The 27,843-nt window shown below is 33.4% G+C and overlaps 1 protein-coding gene across 1 annotated transcript in view; it reads right to left on the reverse strand.

Moving 5' to 3' along the window:
* Positions 1-210: 210 nt before the first annotated feature.
* LOC116345748 (alpha-2Da adrenergic receptor) overlaps positions 211-27,843 on the reverse strand; it is an 89,017-nt gene continuing 61,384 nt past the window's right edge. The window contains exons 4-5 of the mRNA XM_031775400.1: positions 5,261-5,419; positions 211-1,720 (exon numbers count right to left, since the gene is read on the reverse strand). Of these exons, the coding sequence (XP_031631260.1) occupies positions 854-1,720; positions 5,261-5,419 (1,026 nt within the window). The 3' untranslated portion in view covers positions 211-853. The remainder of the gene's footprint in view (positions 1,721-5,260; positions 5,420-27,843) is intronic.

Consider the following 27,843-nt stretch of genomic DNA (forward strand, 5'->3'; position numbering starts at 1 on the left):
TTTTTTTTGACGAAAATTGTTTTTGTTGATTTTTTCCATTAATTTTGTTGATTTTTTTTTGTTTCATTAGCTTCAAGGATACTCTATGTTATTAAATATTCGTAGAATAGAAAAAACATTAAATCGTTTAAAATATATACAACTTTTCAAGCAATGAATGAATATTGGTTTTTTGTTATTATTTGTTTATGTTTACACGATTTCTCTCGTACTGAGCGAATTTTTTCTCTGTGTTTTGTGAGAGTGTCGGTGTTATTTTATTTTCCATTTTGTTTTAGTTTTGTTGCGCAAATATTGTTTGTAGTTAACATATGTAGAACACTTGCGGTATGATTGTATGTTATTGGCATTGGTGCAATTATTATTATTATTAATTAAATTTTTTATTTTTATTTATTTTTTGCATAGACGCAATTGCTGTTGTTATTTTTGTATTTGGTTTTGTTAATATTTTCGCTGAAATGTTCGTGCGTTGTGTTTACTTTTTCGTTAGTTGTTGACTGTTGATTTGTGTGTATGTATGAAACTCGTTTCGAATAGTCTTCTTTGTTTCAGTTGTATATTTAATTCCATTTAGATTATTGTTGTTGTGTTTATTGTTTTTTTGTTTTTGAATTTTCTCATCTCACTTTTTAAAAATAACAAACAAACAAACAATGAAATAAAAGCCCGAATCTAATGTCGTAATGTTTGCTGTATCGGTATTTATACCGTTGTATATGGAAAATATGTTGTGTACCTAACGTCGGAGATATCCATGATAACCGATCGGTGCACCGCCACCCATTGAGCGTTCAGTAGCCTTTTCAATGCTTCTGTAAACGCATCGGTAGCAGCACACATAAGCCAAACATCACTTAAACAATATACGACGAAAAGCGCGCCGGAAATCTTTATTGAATATCGTATAAATTGCCGGATTCAGTGCTGAATTCATGTAGCCTAGCCAAAATGCGATGTCAAACGCTGATTCAGGTATATCACATTGCGTGCACATCGGTGTTAATATATACATTGCGAAGAAAGGTAACCAACATGCTATAAAACTGCCCATAATTAAGCCGAGTATAAGAGTGGCTCGTTTCTCTTTTTTTCGTGCTATTCGTCGTTTTTCTTTTTCGGGATCGCGTTGTTTTTGTATTTTTGGTATGGCCGGTTCGAGTTCCGTTGATTCGACCATATTATGTTTGTGTTGGACTTTGGCATTTTCGGTGTTGCTTTTATGGTGATTTCGTTTACCAAATATCGGTTGACATAATCGAAATTTTAACGGTTTTACCACGGCACATCGGCTAATGACACCCGAATCAGAACTAGACGGATCAAATTCGCTGACCATATCGTTGTCGATGCCCACCGATAGCGCCCGACATCGGTTGAATGTTGGCGATACTTTGAGCTCGTTCGACGGTGACGAGCTACCATTTGTTTTATTATTGGTCGCATTTATGGCGGATGCCTGTCCAACCGTTCCCGTTGACGTTGAAATCTGTAAATTTGTTGAACATACCTTAAGCGTATCTTTTTCGTAATTTTGGTTTTCCATTTCGGCCGCTTCGCTCGTCGACACATCGGAAGCAAAATCACATGTTACTATTGGAATTGGTATTGATTCGGCGCGTGTTTCAATTGTGGCTATTTGTTGTTGATGATGATTGTTATCTTGCGATGTACTTGGCAAACATGGCATTGGATTTGTTTTTGTTGTGAAACTAGTAACCTGCATCGAAAATAAAGAGATTGAATGGGAAAATGAAACATAAATAACAATTCAATGTATGTATTTATTTTGAATGGTGTTATCGGTTAAATTCGAAGTAAATAATAAAATATAAAGGGCAATCAAAACAAATTCAATCGTGTTCAATTAACACTACATACATAATGGCGAATCATTAGTTTCGTATCGGTTTCGTTCAAATCATCAAAGGATAAACGACATAAAACATCCATTTCGACAACATTCAAGCATACCATAAATACATTCGTTTGAGAGAAAAAAAGCGACACCAATACCTACTGGCATTGGCGTCACGCAAAGTGCTTGTGTATTGCAAATACATAACATATCTAAAAGCTTCTGATTAAATAATGTGTTACGATTGGCGCGAAACCAAATCAACAAAGACAGAATGTTCCCATGAATTTTCACAGACAGTTGAGGAGTGAGACAGAAAAACAGAAGAACAGAAAGACAGAGTGCGAGAGAGAAGAAAAAGTTTTTCCTATCTCAATATAATTTATCTTGCAGTAAATTCCACGGAATTTAACTTTTTGTATGGCACTTTCAACTGCGTGCCCTACAAATGCGTTTCGACTTCAATGTAATACTTTATTTTGTGGGGTTCGTAAATCATAAATTAACGCAGACTCGCCGCTCTGCTTCACATGAATACAAACAGTGGTGCATAATGAAATAACATGAGAACGATGGATATTCCACCCGAATGCTCAACGCACTTCATATAAATATTTTCTACAATGAATATTTCTCTGCCTTTAACGATTCCATTCGTTTAGTACTCTTGCACTTCTCTGTCTTCTTTTGTTGGTTGCCTGTGTATGTGCTCGCATTCGGATTCATTATTTGTTTGGACTGTCGCTATTTTCATTTAGTTTATTCATGTTTTTGATTCATTGCGATTTCACTTTAATCATTTCAACGCCCGCATGAACTGCGATCCCCATAAAATCGCATCAAGTTCAACCTTTTCAAAATGACATCGAATGAGAATGGATGGAAAATGCCTGCTTCTTTATTGCATGTGAATACACTATATACGCTGTATAACACACATAGCAATACAAAAATATGCTCGTTTCGCATGCAAAATGATAGCGAAATAGTATATTTGACTGTTTACATGTTTTGTATTTTCTCACTTTTTTTCCTCGTCACCATTGATATTATTCGATGAGGGTAAGTGATCAAAATTATGGATTTTCATCGAAGCTGCTTTTAAACATTTATCGAACAATAAAATTGTTGTCTCTCACTGAATTAAATAATTAATTTATTATTTAAGGTTCAATGTAATAGAAAAGCTGATTTACGTACTTGCTCGTGCTCGTGCTCGTGCTCGTTTATAACGCATGCGAGCGTTTTCATTGCATTATGTATAAAATATATAAATTGTACTTATATTGAGCTTTGTCGCACTGTAACTCTTCCGCTATCAATTTCACTGTATTTTTTTCTTTCTTTTTCACATTTTAAACGTTTGCATTCGCTTTCGCTTCGCCTCATTCATTTGATATTGTTTTTTACACTCGCATTGAATAAACGCGCAAACATAATAGTTATTATTTCCATGCCATAAAATATGAGTATCTCATCGAATCGGAGTAATGGAGATCAAAATACACTTCCATAATACCCAATATATGTAAAACAATGTGGTTCTCAATACACATGCGATGGTGAGCCATCAGCGTGCACCATTTCATACACACATACACACGCATACGGGTGTGAATGCGTAGACGAACAAGAGAATATGAGTTTATATTTTTGCGCCATAATCGTCGAGCAAATTCCATGCAAAAATTATTAAATTGAAATTCTTTTGAAACCAGCGTCGAAAATGTGAAAAATAATAGAATGTATGTAAAACTTCGTGCTTGCAATAGTAGACGCGTGCTATTTTCTTAGTCTGTCCATCGGAATAAAATCGCACGAAGCACAATGACATGGTTCAACTGAGTCTGGGTATACTATCCTATGGAAGTAGATTTGTATTGGGTTCTTTGCTCATATTCACGTTTGGTACGCATAAAAGGGACATAAGCACAGCCGCTTCTCTAATATGAAAATGGATCGAATGTTGGAAACGATAGCATGCAGGGACGAATGGAAAATACAAGACCAACAACAACATCACGGGCGAAAAAGGAGAAAGAGTGTGTGGCATACAGGCAAAACTCCAACTTCGACAAATATCAATGGAAAAAGGCAATGGCGTTCGCATGTAGATTTAATAATAATGATAATAAAATTTATTGATTATCTTTCATGTTTTGTACGGACCGATCTCAATATATATTTCCAGGCAATTTCTTGCTCTGTGAAATTTTCTGCACATTTTATCGGCTTTCTGTTTATCGAACATCGGCAGCATGCTGTCATTCGAGCAAAATTTCATTTCTTTATTGAAAATTATCTCTGTTCTCTTTTTCACTATGCTATCATCGTGTATCATTCATCTTTTGAAATAAAATTAAAAACCAACAAGACGAATGAGAAGAAATGTGTGCGTTTTACAGCGACAAACATACATCGAATATCGAATCGGATCGAAATTATATGGAATTGTGTGTTTGTACAAACGAATGCAAACAATCACACACACACACGAATCAAAATTACAACAACCAATCGAACGACAAAAACGACGAAGACAACGATGACATCTAAGGAAAGGAAGATTGTGGTCACATTTCGAACATCAAGCAACATATCAAGAAAATATCATAAAACTCATAATGAGGCCAAACAAAATACAAGCAAAGACTGTATAAATGTTTGCGAACCCATCAAAATGCAATGTTTGCATTTACGATCGACAGAATTTGTTGTGCGAACCAACGCAAACATTACTGTCCAATAAAATAATACATAATACTCTTTCTTTTTTAAGTTCAATAATAATGAGCGCATGAATAAATTAAATTTCATTTAATTTGTGTCCGTTTCACGTATTTAATTTCAGATATTTTCCGTCTCATTCGTTGAATATTATTTAAATATTCTTATTTTTTTATGTCCGGATCATATCGATGTTGTAATATTTAAACAAAGAGAAATAGAGCCAAATTAGGCCAATACGATAAATTAATTTGGTCGTTGTGCGAAGTGCACATGAGTTAATTGCGATGGGAAACCGAATTCGAAACAAAGTCAAGCACGAAACTCGATATGAAAGTCAATTAATTGGAAATTCAGTACATTTTATGTCGTATCAATTGATTAAATCGCTTATAAATGGCAAATCGATACAATTTAAGATCCAATGAAGATATTCCACGGTATGAGGGGGATAAAAATTATAACAAAACAAGCCAATCCAAGCAAAATTGAGAGCGGCCAAAATCTGCTAGTTTCATTTCTCCCATTTTTTGTATGGCTATTTTTTTTTGTTGCCTGTCGGTTTTATCTTTTCTTCGTCTTGCTCTCATTTTTATACCATCGGAAAATCGACAGCTACGATTAATGAAACATCGTCCACAAAATCGATTGGAATATAAGTAGATATTAAATTACCTGTTCTTGTGTTGATTTTAACGGTTTTTTCTTGATGCCTCTACGTGCACGCGCTTTGGCCGCAAAGTAAATTCGAATATATACAAAAACCATAATACAACTAGGAATGTAAAAAGAACCGAGCGCCGAATATAGGACGTAACCCAAATCATCACTTAACTGTAAAGAAAAGAGCACACAAATCAAACAAAAATATTAGGTTAGTCATTCATTTTCTGAGCGTTTTTCAAATTTAATTCGAAATGAAATTTGATAAAATCGGCAAATATTGATTTGCTAATTATTTATGATTATCAGATATCTAAGTCTAAAATTTCGTTTCGAAGAACTATTGAATGGCCATATCATGATCAAGAGTCAATGCTTTTGAAGTTGGTCGGCATTTTTAAAAACACAACCACTTTTCAATGTGGACCAATTCAAGTACCCATTTGGTTGGAGGGAGTTTAGACCACAGTGAATTCCAAATCTCCAAAACAGTGCATCTTCTCCAAACCTCCCGTTTTGTCTAGATTTCAAAATAAATTCAAAAGTCTCGATGTACCGTCGAATACTACATCAAAATAAGACACTTAGTTGAAGGGATGATTCAACCGATCACAACCAAAGTGCTGATAAAGTAAAAGCGAAAAAAATAAGAAAATGAGCAATGAATAATGTGTTCATAAGCAAAGTTAAACAAAATATCACAACTTCATCAAACACACATACTTTATACATTCATTACATCCTAGGGGCAGAGCAGTACTAGAATAATAATTTTCGTTTAAAGTAATTCTATGTTGTGAGTAGTAATCCATATTAATCCGCAGTAATACACACTTGTGTAAATTCTAACAGCAGTGCAATGACGTTTCATGTGTATGTTGTGTATTACATTTGTTAGGAATAAATCGATCGTCGTATATTGCGGATTGAAACAATTTATTCGATATTTATTAAATTAAATTCGATATTTTCCATTTTTTAACAATAAAATGTCTCATCCGAAATATACTGCGATCGCTTTATGTCTAGCAAATGTCATACACAACGTACACATGAAACGTCATTGCACTGCTGTTAGAATTTACATAAGTGTGTATTACTATGGATTAATATGGATTACTACTCACAACATAGAATTACTTTAAACAAAAATGATTATTCTAGTACTGCTCTGCCCCTAGATTACATCTGTCTTTTGTGGTGGCGCAAAGTGTTAATGAAGAAATGTATAACTGTTAATGAAAGCGTGAAAAATATAAATGCGGTAATCTTCAATGGTCACGGTAAATGGAAAAGAAATAAATGAATAAATGAACAAACAAAATGATATACGAAAGTAGTGAATAGAATTTGAGATAGGAATGCGTATTGTTTGTAAGAAATGTTTCGTTTGCCTGTTTGCCTACCACAATATAACAGATGCGCACAAGAACAACACAACTCAAACAATGATGATCGTAAAGTAATTTTATTATTATCATTATTTTATTCTCATCTTGAATTTAATATAGTTTATCTTAATTTCTGTTATTAAAATATAAAAATAAAATATAACAATATAGCCGTTGCGAAGTATAATCGCAAGAAAAATGGGCCAGCAACGACAAGTCAACGGCATCATGCAGTGTGCGAATGGAGAATGGAGAATGGCGAATGGTAGATTCGCGTGCCGAACATGGCATAACGTTGAAAACCACTTTCTGCCCTTGAAGATTTGCTCCTCTTGAAATGCATTGTTCATTTGACAATGATGCCATCGGAATGCTCGATGTAAATAAGAATTAAGTAAGCCATCTTTTCGCTTTCGTAATTCATTTCTCGTATAATCTTTTATTCTTTATTTTTTTATATATATTCGTCGCACTTTTATGACGATTGTGTGTATGTATAGGGGTTGACATTGTCGTTTTCACTCACCGAAAAATGCGATTTGCATGAATGAGAAAAATGGGATACGACCAAAGCAGGGGGGCAATGAATGAATGAAAGACGCAAATACAGCGAAATGATTTAGTTTTTTTTTTTATGTTATGATCTAGATTGCTACATTTTTTGAAGCAGGTCAACGAGTCTTTTCTGAATGTCGGTTAAAGTGCCTAGTTTATCGCCGCAAGAGTTTATATAAATATGTACATTCAAAAGTGGAGCTTAATCGCTTAATTTAATAGAAATGGTTTTCATTTGAATACTTGTTGGGTTGGTCGCTGGCGAGACTAGCAAACGAACAGACAAAAAATAGTATCCGTAGTTGAAAAATTATTCACAAGTTTCATTTGTTGATCATTTGTATATATTTTATTTTTCCGCATTCTTTGTGTATTTCATTCGTCTTTTGTGTATGTGCTTGTGCGATTGCCTTGGTTGGCCATTTTATCCTGAATATTCATCATTTCTACTGCAATTTCGTTTTTTCGGGGGCAATTCTTTATTATTGTCGTTGTTTCTGTCATTCATTCCACACAGCTAAACAAAATTCTTTCATCATTATGTACATGTATATTGCCTGCTCATAACTGTATACATCTATATATATTACTAGGTGAATGTGAATGTTTAGTGTTTTCATTTATATCACTCTGTCCTTAGCTCTGTTCCCTTTTGTTTCTCTCACATTCTCAAGCTGATGCATACGCACGGCACAATTTCAAATTAAATCATAACAACGAACGAAACGGTAAGAAAAAATTGTTGTTTATTCTGAAAATGTCTATGTTTATTATTATTATGCGTTCGCATTACGTTTGCTTTGTAATATTTCTACATTCGTAAGCGTTGTATTCGGTTTATTGTTGACTTTTTATGTGCATGAAATGTGTTAAAATTGAAAATTTCATTCTGTCGCCTTTTTTTGGCCGGATGACACATAAAAATCGCATCATCAGTAAAGGGAAAGAAAATATAAAACAATTTAAATATTTAAATTGAGTGCAAATGGAAAATATACGCTTCTTTGAATCTTTTCACTTAAAATTTTTCGCCATCTTTTTAAGAATATCAAACGCAAACACAGCGGCAAAAAGTATATTTTAATAAAACGAATGCGGATAAAAACAAGAAACATAATGGAAGTGAACGGAGATGAAAACAACCCATAAAACAGAGCCACATCATACTTCAATTTATATCAAAAATAAAAAAAATTATGAAACAATTGATAGCGCAATGAGAAAAATGCATAAAACTTTGGTTTCTCTGTCACACAACAACAAAAAACCCGTCAGTTGTTCAATTGTTTGTTAACTTTTGGAAAAAATTTCGATTATAGATTGATTGTCACAAAATTGATGGCCAAATATAAAAAAACACACACTCGAATATTGAAAAAATCTGTTTTATATATCTTTTGATACATTGTTTTCCACTAATACTTAAACTATCGTATATTTTTGGGAATTTTAAAATTGAATACTTCTCTCTCTGTGTCTCTCTCTCTCTCTCCGTAATACAACTCGTTTTGATTGTTTGCATTCAAAAGAATGTTGAGCAAATATGAATGAGTAGAGCGAAAAGTGTATTTGTTGACAGAATTATGTCGCCGATGTGATTGCGTTTGTCAGTTTTTGCATGAAATCTATTTTTATCATAAAGTATCCAATATTTATGTTTAAAAATATTTCTCTATCATTGTTTATCCTTTTTCTTTTTTTTTCCATTTTTTTTTTTTAATATTTTGATCAAAAGGAAACACTACTCTTTTGTGTATGTGTTTGGATGTGAAAACACAAAACGTACGTATGGATCTCTCTCATTCTCTCTTATGAAAGTGTTCAGAGGAAAACACTTAAATTTTCGTACGTGACTTTTGCACCCTTCTTATCTGAAAAGGATTTCTTTGAACTTCAAATGAATATCCACTTTTCTTTCATCTCCTCGAAAAGACAGAGAGATAGAGAGAGAGAGAACAAGATAAATGAAAACAATCACAACCAAGCATATAGACATAATGAATCCAAGATACATCAAAAACGTCTATCAAATAATCCAAGAATGAACAGTAAAATGGTCATAATTGGGCCGGTTGTAAATAAATCCGTCAAATTTTTGTTTGTTGTGTAACACTTTCAACAGTATATTTGACACGTTTGTCGAATTAATGTGAAACTTTGGAATTACCCTGAAAGGAAAAATGGGATCAAAAGGGCTGCAAATTAAAACACCTGTTTCACGGTATTTAAACTGGCACTTTCAAGAGTCATAGATTCTCATTACTATAAAGTATAGATTCCATATAAATTGGCATCATTATCATATTGAAAATTCAACAAAAAAAAATCCACTTTGTAAAACGAACGAGAGCACACACAATTTGCAAAAATCGTAACTTTCGATTTTTCATTTCCCTTCGGTGACTAACTAAAAGTTTTGGCCTGAAACATCACAGCGGTTTGTACCAAGATTTTGCCTTAACTGTCACACAACTGGCGCCACGACGGAACTCAGTGTAATCTATACTAAGTTCTAGTGAGCTGCCAACTAGTGACAAGGCTTTTACACGGTCGCAAACAACTAACTAAAATTCATGCAAAATATAGACACATTAAATCAATAGGTTTTTGTCTAAATGAATGTAAATAATACCTTTTATGTGTGTTCATTCATTTATTCATCTATTTTTTTTAGTTTTTTTATAACTGCTTTTAAATAAAATATGCATGACTGTGTACGTGCTGTGCCGATTGCTGCGTAGTCATTTCATTCTAGATAAATAATTGATCATAAATTCTCTAACTTCTACTGTTAACGAATGTCACACTGATTGAAAAATTCGATATGAATGAAATCGTAATGCGAGCGCACATTGAAAAAGTAAAAAAAGCGATCTCAACAATAGCAAAGGGAGAATTGATACTGATATTATAAAATATGCATCCAAATATAGGCGGAAAACTCTCACATCATACGCTTGGAATAATAGAATATTATGGATATGGGATAAGAGCTAATATTGACTGCATCTAGCGAATTGAATAAAATTAAAGATTGGCCGTCCAAAATTGTTCAAAATATTTAATCTATAGTTTTATCGTTGGATCAAATTCCATTTGATCCAATGTTATTCAAATCATATTGGATTATTGTAAAAAGGGAAAATAATGGAGGGAAAACCACGATTGGAGATTTAACCGTATTTTGATATCACGTTGATTCAAAGCGGATTATAATTACTTTTCATTGGCCAACATTTTTGTTCGCGTTCACTTTAATGTGTTTAACAACGTATTTCACCCATGATTTTATCCGTTATTAGTGGATTTGATGTGTGTTCTCTCTCTCTCTCTCTCTCTCTCTCTCTCTTGCTCTATGCATAATAAAAGTTTAACACATACGTTGTGATTATAAGCCCCAAACAAAGACTTAAAATACAGGCTTCCCCTATTCTCATTTCTCTTTTTATATTTCATATTCAATTGTCTTTTTTTATAACAAACTACTTTCAATGGCTGAAGTATTGATTGTTGAAGCCATCATGTGTCTGTCATTCATTTAATATTTTCAATGAAAAGTCAAATGAAAACAACAACAACAAAAAATGCAACGCAAGCCTTAAATGGCGCTTATTGCAGGCATACCAACGATTCTGTTGTGTTTGTTTTGCAACCATTCATTGACGTTCATAATGCATAGTCAACCGGGTATCTCGTTAAAGTTTGTATGCACATGCAGACTCTATTGTATTGAAAATTCTATGGCATATATACAAAAGGAGTGTACTTAAAGTGGACTTAAATAGTGGTTATTTACACTAAAGTAAACGTACTTTTCTCACTGCAAAGAATAAACGCGACAAATAATTTTCTCTAAAATGACAATGTGCATAAATAAAGAGAGCAAATGAAAAGAGTGACAGACAGTGCAAAAAAAAAAGCCAAAAGAGAAAGTGCGCTAAAGAGAATGGCACTTCATAACAACAGTATTGTATGATATTAGTTGAGTCAGGTCAAGAACAATATGTATGAGTTTGTTTCAAGTGGTTCACGTTTAAAAACATTGGAACATTTTTGAATCTGATTTCACTGTAATTCATTGTATTTAGAAGTATAAATTACGTTTATTAAATTGTACACACACTAATTATAATTTTAATACTCTCTTACAAATAAATTAAAGGCTTATCCTAGATTTTGACAAAAATTTATACGAAAATAAAACCCCGTCAAGCTTTGAATATATTTTATCAATGCAAATGATGTTAAATTTCCAAAAATTCATAATCATCGTTTTACAGGATTCGGCGACAGGGGAGAGATGGAAATCTGTATTTTATCTCCATTTGCGATAATGTTCGAGAGTTGTATTTTATGTGTGCGAGGGTGACTTTTTGGATAAATACATATGTATGTTTAAAAGAGCTTAATTTTGAGAATATAAAATTTACATTGTACATCGTTTTTGTTGTTTTTCGGTCTTGTGCAAGCTTGTGACTTTGATGTCGCTTTGCCACTCCGAAAATCTATCCAAAAATTGAAATGCTAATGGAAAGTTGATGCATACGTGGGAGTGTAACTGTAGTTTAATAACAGTCCTGTCACGGATCATGTTTCGCTAATGCTTTTTGAGCTGAATTCAATTAACTGTATTCCCACGTTTCGATGTTACTTTAATCTATAAACGTTCTTTTGTATTTTAACAAAAAAAAAGTGATGTAGTTGGAACAATATTTTGCCCTTCACTTATAGTTTTTTTTCTCGCTTTTATTCAATCTCGTGTTGTATGCCACCATGGCTTGGGTTTTATACTTTATATATTTTCCCGTATTTCGAACTGCCAGTTCATGGTGTGGCAGTGTGCACAATGATTGTCAGCTTGCCCATGCACCAGCAGCAGCAGCAGCAGTAGAAAATGAGGCGTACACCAAATCATTTTGGAAAATTCACTGCAGTCACGTGCCAACATTTTAACCGCTTACCTCTCAATATACTATTGTGTATCAATTGCACATAAAATACAAACATCGACGATACAATTGCATGCTACAACCAAAAATGGTCAATCAAATTCTAAACATTTATTGCAATAAAGTATTTACTTTAATGTTTACATGTTTTCACCGCAAATTCTCCCACATACCCCGATATTTGTCATGAATTTCGAATTTTAATCAAACAACACAGTACAATAGCATGTTGAACTGAAAATCACTTTGTACAAGTATGCCAATATGAAACTATGGTGCTCTCAAAAGCATCAAATTGTTTCATGATACTTGAAAATTGTGTTCAGCTTCAACATTTTAATAGGATTGAAAAGTGACAAAACACACTCAAAAGCACGTCTTCAAGTGTATGTTAAGATGCGTTTTCGAATACATTTCCCAAATACAGTGGTAACCAAAACGATGTTGCGACATCAATGGCAATGCCAAATATCAATAAATTAGCATTCGTGGTGCGCTAAAGAACATAAATCCTCAAGCAACTATGGGTATTCGCATTTGTTTGCTTGTTGTTTTTCAAATTTGATTTCTTATTGCATTTCATGATTTTTGCACAGACTTTTTAGTAGCGAAAACACTTTCTTTCACTTTTTGATTTGCACATTGATTCGTTTTACTCGTTCTTGTGAACGAGAAAGCAAGAAAAAATAAACATACCAAAAAGCAACACGAGAGACGAAAGGAGAAAAGTAAAGAGTTACATAGAAAATGTCGAGGCAAAACCAAGTAAACGGCTCATGTTAAAGTGTAAATGCACACATGTTTCATGGTAATACGCATAGATAAGTTTATAAATATAATTAGAAAATATTTAGTGGAACATGTGACTGCGATAAGCTCATTCAATCGGCATAATTTATAGTATTGAGAGCATCATTTTCGCGCGCGCACAAACAAAGAATGGAAGAGTATTTAGTGACAATGTCAATGATATATATGTTGATGACAAAAATCGAGAGCGAGTGAAAAAGAGAAAAAAGAATTACACATTATATTTCAAACCACCACCAAACGATGGTAGAAACAACAACAATAACATACAAAAAATATAATATTATCATAGTGTAGGCTACACTGTGTAGCAGTGGCATAAGAAAGACGCTTATTGCTAACTCAACGGGATTCGAGAGAGAGAGAGATATGCTCTTAGTTTACTTGCCATTCAAGTATGTTGTTATTTCGCATCTTTGTTTAATCAAGTACATAAGTATGAGTACACACATTATTAAAATTTTCCAAACCATATACATGCCATACACCATAATGCTTTCGATTGGCGTGCATGTTTGCGTGTGCGTGTATTGGGAGGCGCAAGTATATGCGATTCTGTTGTCTGTTTGTATAAATTTATTACATCCCTATGTGTTTTTCTTTTTCACTTAGCGTTTGTTTCTTTCCATCTTCATATCGTGGCATTTTAAATTTATTTTTACTAACGAGTTCATTTCTGCACATATATGCGCGTGTGCCTTTTTTTACTTAGTGATAACACAATTTGTACGCACATAACTTAAAAAATGGCTTTTATATTCGTTTAAATTGTGTACAATGCTATTGTTGTTGCTAACCATCGTTTCAATTTTGTTGTCGTTTTTTCTTCGTCGTACACCATTTATCCAATGTTGTCGTCACAAAAAATAGCTCGCAACAATCACCTAATAAGTGAGAGATGATACGTTAACACTGAATTTGAATGATGCTTGCACTTCTTTTTTTCATTGAATGATTTGCCACATCTCTTGAACGCACGCTCGTATATTTTCGTGAATATATGTTTTGGCCGGAGTGATTTTTCCGTACATTGAATCGAAGCATATACGAATTGACATCACACATTGTACATATTCACATTTTATATTAGAATATTGTGCACATAAATTCATATTGTTATTATTTTATTATTTATACAAATAAGGTTAAGGCTGTGTGTGTGTATAAGGGAATTCTTGTTTATATTCGCTCTTTCAATTTGTAGTTTGTTTAGTTAGTTAGTTGCCGCGTATATATTACGTTATTCGACTACATTTGTATGAAATCTGTCACTGAAATCATATGCACATGTATATGTAGAGAATTAATGTGTCCAGTAAAAATGTGCTGCCTTGTTTTATGTAAATGTATTAATGATACCACAAATCGTGTGCTTGTGAATCCATAACAAAAGCAACATTTTGATACAACTTTTTGTATATCTCGATTTATATATTCATATATCATGTATGTATTATACCATGTGCAATTGATGATAGTTTTTGCTTTTCGGTGCCACATTTTGTTGCGTCACATTCCGTGTTTACTGAGTGGAAATATGCGAAAATTGTCAATGACGTCATAAGCCCCATCCAACTGTGATTGGTGGAATTTAAATGCGAGATTGAGAAAATGAACAAGACTAACCAGTAAACGTATCACAAATAAAAACACCTTTGGCATAATTTTATGATGTTACCAAATTGATATGGAATCTAGATACATTGCTTTGAAGTCCCAAAAATGGTCGAATGAATGAAAGTAATCGAATATAACACAAGAAATTGAAAGTTTTAGACTCTTCTATCACATCCAGCAGGATGTTTACTGGTAAGTCAACGAGATGAAAGAAAAAAAAGAACAAATTTAATTCAAATACAATTCTAAGTAAACGTGTGTATAGAATAGGAATCGTTCGAAAAGCGATGAAAGCTTTCAATGTACATAAAGGACGGTCTATTTTGCAAAAAAACTTTACAACAAATAATCGAAATAATTCGTAGCAATCAAAAATAACAGCAAAAAAAAAAACAAACTTTTGTGAAATTAAATGGAATAAAAATGGCAGCTACATCGATTACTTCCAGGACACTTGGCTTTCCATGCCAAACACAAAGTTATCTCGTATATTAAAAAGTCATTGCACGCGCACCATCAAAGGTGTGTGTTTATATATTTTTTGCAAGGTTTACGTGACATTTTTTGTTTCATTTTGTCTCTTTGTATCCCCACATACATACATATGAATGTACATTTTCTCTTAATTACTGCAACAAACTCAATTTCACCTTTGGATAGATTCCGAAATTGGTTCATTGTCACTTGATGATATAACATACGGTCGATAGATGAAATCTACTCAACTTTGTGACATTGATTAAGAAACTTTTGCACGATAGAGATGGAATTAATGCAATATTATTAGTCCTCACAATCAAAGTTGTTTGCGAAAAAATTCTTTCTACTTCCGCAATCGTCAAAGCGTAAATATATTCGGCGTTTGTGTATCTTCTATTCGCCCTCCATTTTCTCTTTCACGTTCTCTTTCTCTTGATTTTTTTCTTTCTATATGATGTTTGCGCTTGTATATCTGCAACTTTGTAACTATTTCATGTTGTGATTATGTTTGCGTAATTACTGTGAGTATTTGCTTGATTTTCTGCCTCGTCTTTTCTTTGCTTACTCTTTGTCACAGTTCTTTTTTGTCCGTATATCTTTTCGTTCATTCATTATTCTGTAAATAACCTGTTGGCTCTTTGTATGCTTGTACTCGCACATTTTTGGTCTATTTTACATTTATAGCGTATGTTGATGTAATGTAAAATTGTACATGGTTGTTTTACGAACATGATACATTACGTAATCCGTTGTCATGCCAAATTCTCGGTGGATGTGTTTCCTTTTTGTTAAATACATCATTTCTCTGGATTTGTCGAACCGATTTACGGAACAAATCACACGAAAACAATACTGAATGAAAAACCAAAAGCAAAAATATTCACAAAGTGAAAGAGAGAGTACAAACAATTCAGGTGTGCATTAAACGTAGTATTACATTTCAAGGAGTACAAAATAAGCAGCACCGAAGCCAAAACAAATCAAAATTCGACACAAGAATAATTGGATGTTTGTATTCTAAACACACAAATAAAATACGATTGCAGTTAATTCGAATGACATAGACAAATCTCTCAACAATTACGATTTCTCAAAACCAGTGACCGAACATCGAACAATCACTTCTACGGCTTTCTGACTAATATGTCCAACAAGCTCCATCTGTGCACTGCCACACCAAATTGATCAAGTCTAAGAAAATTTACCCCGTTTTGGAAAATGGATTTGGTTTTTATATTGAGTTCGGTGTATATTTTTTTATAAATATTGTCACGTTAATGAGTAGTGAGTACAGTAGATGCTTACTTTGCATTCGTACTGTGCGTTCTCAATGCTCATTTTATACCGATGATGACAGAAAACCAGAGATAAAAGCATTACAAAGCAAACGAGCAGTGAAATGTTCAAAAATATTGAAATAATCAAGTGCATTTAGTGAGATTTCAGCCTCGACTCTCATATATGTCATAAAGGATGAAACACACCAAGACACCGAACTCCAGGACACAAAGTCGACAAATTTTGATTTTGTGTGTGTGCGCATACCTGTGTTTATAAACATATATACTCCAAAAAATATACCATGTGGTGCACATTTTCAAATCGGATATATTTAATATAGAATGATATGAAAGCAGACGTTTTGATTACATGTTTGTGAATGCCAAAAGATGCAATTTGGATATTCGTTTCTCTTGCTTCACTGAAATGTAAAAAAAAGTTTAAAATTATGCAAAAAGCAACAACACAAAATCAACATGTGAATATATTCATATTCTAATTTTATGCTCTGTGGTCGATAATATTCATAGCATTTAACGACTGAATTTAGTGTGTAAACAGACATTGGATGTGTCCATTACACAACAAACGATGATCTGATTTTATTTCAAACATTTCAGTAAAATAATTTCATTCGCTTGAGGGTAAAATTCATTTTTGAACGATTTATCAATCATCAAAATTTGAAATTACATTTCCAACCATATAGGTTATACCATCGATATCAAATTCATTTGTCTCATGCACGAGATGTTATAAATTTTATGCGATTTTATGTGAAAATTGGTATCACATTCGGTGTATTTGGTTTGCCGTAATGGTATTGTGATGAAGCGCACATGAGCATCGAAAAATGGTGACAACATGACACAGATATTCAGAAATTTTATTCAGTTTGCCACCAAATACATTTGTTTGCCGCATTGCGACCATTGAACAAGTAGTTACTATTTAAATCTGTCCAGTTAAACGATCAATCCATCAACCAAAAAAATGTGTTTTTGTTTTCTCTTTAATGGATGTTTTCACTCCGACTTCCATTCGCCATCTTTCTCTCCTATTTACCACAGAAGCAAGTGGCTTGATGAAAGCCAATAAATAATCCATTTACATCCTGTTCAGCCCCACCTACTTTTGTTCATTGATGTGCATTCAAACAACCAAAAAGCATACCATTTTGACGTATTTCCTTCTGGTGCTTGCTCTTTTATGGTCAATTACTTAGACAGCGTAATGCTGATTATATGAGTCATAGCATTTCACTTGGTTAAATTGTTTTTTTATCATTTCACATGAATTTTAACAAAATTGGAGTTTCCACTTCAATTTTCAGCGCCTTTCTTGATTACAAACTTTCATCGCATGTGTACTTCCATCTAAATCAACTGGATTCTTGACTTTGGTTTATGAATAAATATGCTTGTCGTCTGCGTTGAAAATATTAAGCATTTCGCACGTGGTTTCTCTCTCGTTTCATCCATTTGAATGTCACCAAAAAAACTCTATGTTATACACAAGCTAACATATACATTTGACAACACTTTTCACGATATTTGTGAGAAAAATACTCGAGAAATCACATCAAATGTGATTGTACAGCAGTCAATATGTATGTAGCTTGATGTATAAACAAGCTCCTTAATTCATTTCCGGTTTGCATTTTTGGTAGCATTATTCGGTATACACATATGTACACATCAAGCACTACTGCCAAGTGACTTGGTGTGCTTGTGCTTACCATGTTCTCTGCATTTCAATTTCTCGTAAAAATAGATAAATAAGTGACATACAAACTGGTTTACAAGTACGTGGAAATACGCGTGTACCTAAGAGGTCCATATCTCTTCTCACTGTAGCCTTTTCTTCTTCTTCTTCTTCTTCCTCTTCTTCTTCTTCATCTTCTTATTTTCCATCATCAACATCTCACTTTTTATCACTTATTTCCTAATTACTTATTTACTTATGCGGACAAAATCATTATGAACGACATTAAATTAAAACCGTTAAAAATTCACAGACGCACAACTTGTCAAAGTAAAACGGCAGCAATATTCGTTATGAATTCACAAACATATTCCAACCGAAAATGGGTAATGACAACGTCTCTTGGCATTTAAGTCAAATTGAAAATAATCATGGTGCATTTATCATAATAAAAGTGAAAATGTTGATGGTACAATACATCAATCTCGCTTTTTCTTTCATTCATTCATTCTTTCTAAGTCTCTGTGCCGTTCGTCATCAGCATCGTTTTCGTTTACGCCGTTGTTAGCACAATATGCGTATTTCTCTGTTTGCCAAGATCAGCAATCAAATGCAATATTTGACGACGACAACGATGCCGATGAGGAAAACCGTCAACTCAAATTAGTTCAATTCGATTCATGAGAATAGAGAAGTAATTTTGAGATTTTATTATTTTTCTTTGAGCACATATAAATCTTCAAATAAATGCGTATAAATAATAATGCAACCCTTTTTAACGATGTTGGTTAAATGTAATTTCAATTCGACTTACTATTTTGAGTAAACATTTAACAACCAAATACCAGATTGAATACCAAATTCATCTCCTCCGGAATGAAAATAATAATGATAAAGAGATGAAGAGATGAAGGGTAATAGTGGTGAAGAAAAAAAAACCTTCAAAATGTGCATTCGGTTTTTTCCTCCATGATAAATGTTTTGCACCAAAAGAAAAACCCACATACTCTGGCCACTTTTATATGGGTTTTATATAAACTTTTATTCTTTGACCGGGAGAATAACAACGTTTTCGCATCTATTAAAAAAAAGACAATAAACGAATGAGTGCAGAGAGAGAGCGAGAGTTGGGGGGTGTAATTCGACGAGATGGATTGTGGAATATGTTCTGGTTTTGCTGCGTATGCATTTGTATACTTTGCAAAAGGTCACCCAAATGACAGCAATAAAGTTTTATTGCAAGTGATGGAAAAATGATAATGATTCTAACTACATACGATTAATTTAAAAGTTTAAAATGTGTTTCGTTCAATTCAGATTAAACCGATAATCTTTAATGGGAATAATTTTTGTGTGCAAGCATTAAAATTCGATTTCTGGCTAGACTCAAGTGTGTGAGTGGAATAATACATGTAAATGATGATGGCAAGGTCGTGTGCACGCACAATTCAGCATTTCAAGAGAAAAATAACATACATGAATATAGCTCATTTTCAACGATCTTGCTGCTCATTCATTTCAAACCGAATGATTTTTTGGCTTCACATAAATGAAATAAATTGGCACTAAAATAAAGCTCATAACACTTCGCGGTATTTGAAAAGTTTGTGTCGCACTTTTGCCATCTAACTTTCATTACCATTTGATTGCGCATTGGTGTTGCTTTTGGGCGGTATGGGAGGCCTGTTTTATTACTAGTGATGATGATGATGACGACGGTGGTGGCAGTGGTGGTAACTTTTCAAGTTTGGTGAAAATCAAAACTTGTAGATTTCTAACAATGTTACCATCGCAAATGCGATGTTTGACAAATTTAGTTGTATATATAAATTCAGGGATAACATGATGTTAAGAATCTTGCTTTTGAGACGATATTTCGTTTAAACATTTCGCCATTTTCGGTTGTATAAACACACCGAGCCGTATGTGTGCAGTGTTTATTCGAAATTGTTTTTTTCCCTCTCTGTTTCGTCTTATTCCATTGAATAATCTCCGTTCGTATTTTATCACATTTTAGCAGAGTTGTTTTTTGGCGAAAAACTTGCGCTTAAACAAAAACCTCTTCACTTGTTTATTGAGAAAGTTCGATGCGGCGAATAAACAATTTGTGACACACAGTATACACTGAATGTGCGGTTAATTTGGAATTTGTGGAACAATATTTGATTCTTCTTGTTCATGCAACTCATTAGCATGGATTGAACTGCGATTATGGTGTATGCTGTGTCCGTATACAAGATATACTCATTCCCACACCTTAACGTTTCGACATGATGTAAGTTTCACTAAATGTCTAGCGTTTCATACAGTTTGGCACATGTGTCATTCCATAATTTGCATTATATTCCATACAGATGCCACACATTCTGTCAAAATCATGATGCTCTGAAGTGGAAGTGGTGTTAACGATACGCCCATAAAAAATTAACACTTGCTCAAATCACTTTCTTTCGTTTTCTTTTTTTTCACTTTGACATTACATTATATGCATTTATTTTGTTACATTTTTCAATAGAACGATAGACGAATTGTATATTGGATGCGATCCGGCTATGCCCGACGTTGTTTTTTGTGCGTGTTAATGTTGACAGCATTATGAATGTGTTGTGGATACAGACGATTAATATTCGCTACATTCCTCCTTTAATAAGAACAGCAGCCGATTTCATGAAATTTATATGTGAAATGACGGTAGACGAACACGAACGCACTTTCGATTTATCGATTTGCGATTTCAATGAACGCTTTAAGACTAGAAATGAATGAACCAACGAATTTTGATAAACTAAAGAGCGGTGGATTATCATGAGCTGTACAGTGAAAACGACGACACGAAGAACAAGTTGAGAGAAGACGAAGAAAAGAGAAAAATAAATGGCAAGCAAACATCCACATCGTGTTTCGCTACAAAGTTTCACACAGCATGTGCATGTAGCATTAATCAATAAAAATATGAATCATTTAGAATTGAAAGCGTCACAGAACGGTTTCGGTCATAAGTTCACTCTCAGATTTGCTGCAAAAATTATGGTTTATTTAATATTTGTATAGTGTGTGTGTGTGTATGCATTTATATTGCATGAATAAATGGTGATGTACGCACGCTCACCACAGCACAGCAAAATATCGAAATGACTAAATTCAAGAGTGCTTCTTTCAATTTTCTCATGCTACAAAAGCTTATGAGTGAGTGAGTGTGTGTGTGTATTTTTGTGTACTTATGCCATTTCACAGCAAGCATTTACACAAGATGCTCTACCATTTCAATACATTTTGATTTAAGCAATTGAGCAGTTTTAGCTACATTTCATGAATGCATGAAATATATTCTACATGTGACAACCAACAGATAGAGACAGAATACTGCACATGAATGAAATGGAATGATATCTATACTCTCCGATAAACTACATGTCATTGAAATAAAACCGCAAAACTCATCATTCGCATTTGACAATAACATTTATTTCTCTATTCTTTATGTTCGGTCCAGAGTTTTGTGTACATTTGATCTTAATGAATTTCATTGTCTCTTGTGCTTCTTCGATGCTTATGCGTTCGTTCAATTGCACCACTATATAGTATATTCGCTGTAGTAACTCTGATGATGCCTCTACTCCCGCATAAACAGTGCTATGTTTTATGATGTCGCCGGATTCCCATTGTAAATGTCAATGCTTTTGTCGAAAATATCATCATGTTTTGTCGAAATGCAAGTCTTTCAATGGATCAACTGTGATGAGCAATTTCAATGTGAAGGAGATTAATGTGAATGGATTATTTCGATTGAATCACATAGAAAATCACATTCTTCTCTTTCTCTTTCTCGTTTTTTTTTTTATTTCAAATACATTCTCGTCCCGAATCCAAGTTATTTGTATCAGCGTAAACTCACGATTCATGGCTGTCATGAAAATTGAAATGAGCGCCGAGTTCGAAACCTGGCATTAATACGTTCGCTCTCTCTCTCACACACATACGTGTATTTTTTGTACAGTGCGCAATATTCGCTTGAACATACGAATTGCATTTGCATTCAGTGCGAGCAAAAACTCTTCACTTATTACCCAACAGGAATATTCTTTTCTCTTTGTCTTTTCCTCACTTTTAATATTTTAAATCGTTAAAAATTAACGAAATACCAAAATGACAATGGAAGCCAATATTATCACTCAAAAAGTAATTTATGGACGATAAAACTGAGAAGAAAGTCATGTCATTTTTTTCTCTCTCGGATGCCGTTGCCGTTGATTTTGTGCAAAGTTTAATTCAAATTCATTTTGTGTCACTTTAGGTGACAAGAATGATAAAAAAATACTTGTTTTGTTGAGACAAAAATGTATTATCTGTGTGTGCCTTCGGTGTACCGTATATACTCTTCTGCAAACATATATATACGTATTCCATTTGAGTAATTCCATCGAAAAAAGACAATAAAAAGCACGAATTTTACGCACAGCTGTGATGAAGATGTGCACGAATGTGCGATGCGTGCATGTGTGCACACAGCATCGTCAAGTGAAAGTCCATTTAAAAGTTTTGCTGGCGAAAAAGGCCCTTAAGAAAACTAAAGTTGAAATAAACAAGAATCATTGCTGATTCATATATGAAAGTATACGAAAAAAAAACCACGATTCGAAACGGAAAAGCTGCAGCATAAAAAAAATACAAACACAGAGCGCACATCCACAAAATTGGAACCAAGACGAGTTGATAACATCAGTAAAAACGTCAAGAAAAATAGCGTTCGGTTGGACGCAAAGAAAAAGTGACATTGAACAGGCCAGCTGGCTATAGTGATATTCATAACGAATTTCGGAAAAGATAAAAATGAATATAACAACCAAACTCTTCGTTGATAGGTGAAAGCATATATTTTAAATTTAGCTAAATTTATTTTTATCATTTTTTTATTTATGCAAAACTTTTGAGATATGTTCGAAAGCTCTTTTTCTCTATCTCTCAAACTCTCTCCATTCATTTCGTTCTCTATCTCACAAAAAAAACGCTTCTTTATTCGTGTTTTTTTTCATCCATTATTGTTCATTTTTTATTCTGTACGTCCTTATTTGCTCGTCTTTAATGTCTTTTTTTAAATATTTTCCGTACAATATTTGAAATAGAAATCATGCAGAAAAAAATGAAATAAAAATGTAGAGAAATGTTCACACAAATGCAAATGATGCGAGTAAAAAGGTTTTCATTCAAATTTGAGCAGTTTCTGTTTTTATCCAGGTAAAATTGTTTGTGTGTGTGTGTGTGAGAGAGAGGAAGAAAGAGAGAGGGAAAGGGGCAGACAGAAATAAAAACTGTATATGTGTGAGTGGTTTGTTGTGTGTTGAACAAACGGGGCATCTATATGAATTCAATGTTTAAAGATTTACATAATGTTATATATTCAAATGTATACAAAGCAATTTGCTCAGTTTTTAGCTAAGAAAATAACTCGAATTCGCTTTGTTCATATCCAACTGCCGTTACAGAAAATTACTGTTACCATGCATGCAACATCCATGTATGCTGTATCCACTTAAGCATTTTCATATATACTTTTTCGATAGCAATCAGTATACGAGCAGCTATTTCATTGCCATATGCATCAATTGAAGCAATAGTGGTAGCTATAGAAGCATCAGAAGCAACAATCAGCACAAAAAAATCCAACTTTTACCGCTTGAATTGTTCAAATCGCCCTTTTTTCTAACATTTAGATGTTTTATTCATTTCTCATAAATATCATATTTTCGAACGGAATCTACAATTTCAACAGATCTTTTGTTTTTGATTTATGTATTTATCACCTAATTGGCGAAGAATATAGAAAATAGTTTTTCAATGGAGTGCAGTATTGCATGCATTTCAAGATTTACTCCTTTTGAGCCCATCAAAAGGCTGAGCGAGTGTGTTTGCGCGAGAGAGAGAGAGAGAGAGAGAGAGAGAGAGAGGCTAAGCGATGAGTTTGGAAATTTCGAGGGGAAAAAAGTTAAAACTTAGTTTGAACTTTTTTCTTGGTTGTCGTGATCTAACCTATTTTTGATTGAAATCATTGATCGATTTCAATATACATTGCATATCCAGTAAAAGAAATTTTTTAACGCTTAACAACTTGGAATTCTCTTTGATCCGACAAAAAAAAAAGCATTTCAACCTGTTTTAATACATGTTTCGAAAATCGTTCAAACTGCAGTGCATCGTTGAATAACGACGTAGATGCGCTAAAAATCGAGAGACTGATGAACCATTGTAGAACAAAATAATGAACATGCATTTGAAAAATGGATGAATCAAGAGAAGGAGAAAAGTAGATAGAGAGATAGATACGTATGTGAGAGTTTATATGTACTCTGCATCTTTCCACGTTTCATAAAATGAAAGAATAAAACGTGAACTTTGCACACATATCGAACGCTGTATCAAAACCATTTCGAGGCATAAAAAACCCATAGATTCACATTGCATAGTAGTAGACTGATTGTGATTTTAATTAACACCCGCATTTATACGTTGGCATGTGTGCATCGTGTTACATGGTATACTCGATAAAAGTATTTGTTGCACTCAAACAACATGGGTCGATATAATACATCAGCAACAACATGATATGGTTTGTCTCTTTTGTATTTTTAGTGGAAAATATTTGATGGGTTTCAAGAGTAAACTTGCAGCCAAATTGATTTTACTACATAATTTTTTGGCACAATTTTGTGGCACATCCTCACCAAACACACATATACAAACAATGTTATAAAAATGTCATATGACAATGTGCCCTCTTTTGTGAATCATTTTGATAGAAAGTTGGGTAGAGAGTGAAATCATAGAGAGAGAGAGAGATGTGAGTGACAAAAAGAGAGTGAAAATAGAGTAACGCGGAGAAAACAAGAGATGAAAAGTTCATTCTCGGATAATAATTCGGAAAGGATGCACATGGCAAAGATGCAAATTAGTCTATATTTTGAGGATGAAAAGGATTACTATAGCAATTTGCTAACGGAATATGTTTAATTTTCAAAAGTTATATCAATGCCAAAAATTGCAACACCACTTTTAATTGGTACATGTATAAATGGCAAAGTCTCAACTTCAACAGGGAATAAATTACCTAAATGAAGAATGCTTTAAACGATTTTTCGAACATGACATTTTATTATATCAAAAATGAATTTAAATTTTGCACCAAAAATGAAGAACTTTCATCACATTCGAATGTCTACACACATATTCGGTATTGCAGAGAGACATATTTAATTTCACAATGTTTTTCGAAGCGTACACCTTTCCGGATGTTCTCAAGAGCATTATTTATTGAATCGAAATCTCATTTAAGGCTTTAAATATTAGTTTAGTGATTCATTAAATAAACGAATATAAAGTTTTTTTTTTTATTTCCATTTGTTGAAATGAGGTTCGAGAATTCCTCGATTTCTCTTTACCCATGCACTTCATTCGAAAAAAATATACAATGATTCAGTCCCAAAGTTTTGTGCTGGAATAATGTTTTTCCAACGAAATATGCATTTGTTATGTGTGTAGTACGTGTATACTTTCTCAATTGACGTGATATTGTACTTGAGCTTATTCAGAAGCTACAAAACATTGAATAAGGAACGTGTGACAGAAAATTCATTGAAAAAAATGTTCACTTTTCTGAATTGAATGAGGTATACAGCAGTAGCTTTGTGCACATACCTTATGTGTTTGAACAATGGACATGGCTTGCTTATGGAGCCAACTAATGCAAACACAGTGCTTTCATTAATTTTTTATCTCTAATTACTCGTTATTCACAATGTTTGTTTACAATTTTGTATGCCTTGAAGTAGAAGACGACGGAGTTGAGGGGAAAACAGGCTAATGTCCTAAAGAGGAAAGTATTTTTGCTCCCAATTTTATCATGTGCGATTGTCCAGCAAGAGATCATTTGGAATTTCAAAAAAATCTCAATTTGTAAAGAGTGACATCTTTCAAATCCGTTCTCCTGGTCAGAAGTTGTAAATGGACCCCTTGACAAATTCAATATTTCAATGCGCACACATATCAGTAGAGGTACAATGCCGTCGGAATATACTGCAGACATTGATATTATTGTTTCAAATTATTATTGACTTTGTACAATTGCTTCAATTAATATGAAGTGACATTGAACCGATAATAATAAGAATACGAATTAACACTTGACTAAATGACAATACAAGATGTTTTCGAGTGAACATGAGAATGAAAGTGATGCGCGATTGAGAATACAAATATTCATATACAATTATAATAACAATTTTGGGTTACATCATGTTTACACACGCGATGACGTCTGAAATGCTCTTACAAAATCTAGAAGACAACATACTTCAGTCCACTTTTCACTTTATAATGCAAATGTGTGCATATTATTTTACAATATCGAAAATAATACCATACGAATATAGTGCAATTATCAAATGCAAACAAACCATTCGGAAAAGCCACGTTCGTTCTATGTAATTACTTGAATGAATGGCATAAATACTCAAACATGTTTAAGTGCGCCAATTTCAGTGGAACTAGTGACAATTCACTTTCCAATAGCTCTGCATCTCATCATTTGCGTTGGGAGTCGTTTTCTTGATTATTCCGTGAGTGTATTGAGTTCATTAATTAGTGAATGTAGTCCTTGCATGTGTACTCGTTTCCACGACAAATTCATGGTATCGCTGTGCATCAAATAAAAATTAGACATTTTAAAATCGTGTATGTCCTTGATACTGATTTATAAACTTCTTTACATCACTTTAAAAGCATGATTTATTGAAGAAACATTTTAGAAATTTGTGTTCGGCACACAAACATTTAAGACGACGAAAAAGAGAAGTTTGAAAAAATCTCTAGTTTATAGCGTTTCTAATGAAGTGACGATACGTCTCGACAAATCCTTTTTTTCCTATGTTCAACTGCTGCATTGAACCTAATTGAATCAAATTATTACTAATTATTTCAACAGTCATGATTCTTAATGAAAAAGTCACCGAAGCAATGTACTTCATTTGGTTCGTCTCTTAAATTTTATCTAACCTACACCGATATGAACTGGCCTTCGGTTGCGAATCGTTCGCAAATTCTGTGTTTCATTTCGAAAAGTGTTCTCATTTGAAGTTGATTTGATTCGGTGATAAACAAAATGCAACGACCGAATTGATATGGACTATTTTAATCCTATGAACTAGCTATGCAATTGCATCACTTTTAACTGGAATATTAGATTTTTAAATTTGTTCGCTTTTACGCAAATGTACAGGACAAGCATTTTAATTGATTTAAGTTTCATACATGCATTGCTATATAATCTATATCGAAGTTAGAGCATTGGCATGCGTGTTTTTCTCGTTTTCTCATCGATGTCCTTTTTAGCAGCTGAAGCGCTTTCATGTCAATGCAATTTATAGTTCTGTCGTATTATGTCTTTTTTTTCTTCAATAGTCGTCGTCGATGTTGTTGCTGTTGTCGTTATCATTCTCGTCAATCGCTGCACAGGATCCGCTCTCTTATTTGTTCAGTACAAATTTAATTTGGAAATTGTACGTACACATCGTTCAGTGTGATGACAGTCAAACAAGAGTCTATCTGTCTGTTTCTCTATGTACTCTCTCTATCTTTCGTTGTATCTGTATCTACTGTACACTATGTGTCAAGCTCACAACGTAATGACGATAAAAAAAATGTGATGTATGCCTACAACCAAATTTACAATGCCTTTACCAAACGTTTTATGTTTCCCACCACATTCAACCTGACGACTAGTTTGCGTTAGCCATAATGTCATGTTACTGTAGGTACC

Source organism: Contarinia nasturtii, unplaced genomic scaffold (assembly GCF_009176525.2).
Source record: "Contarinia nasturtii isolate CC-2019 unplaced genomic scaffold, AAFC_CNas_1.1 Cnas_scaffold_1371, whole genome shotgun sequence".
Lineage (NCBI taxonomy): Eukaryota > Metazoa > Arthropoda > Insecta > Diptera > Cecidomyiidae > Contarinia > Contarinia nasturtii.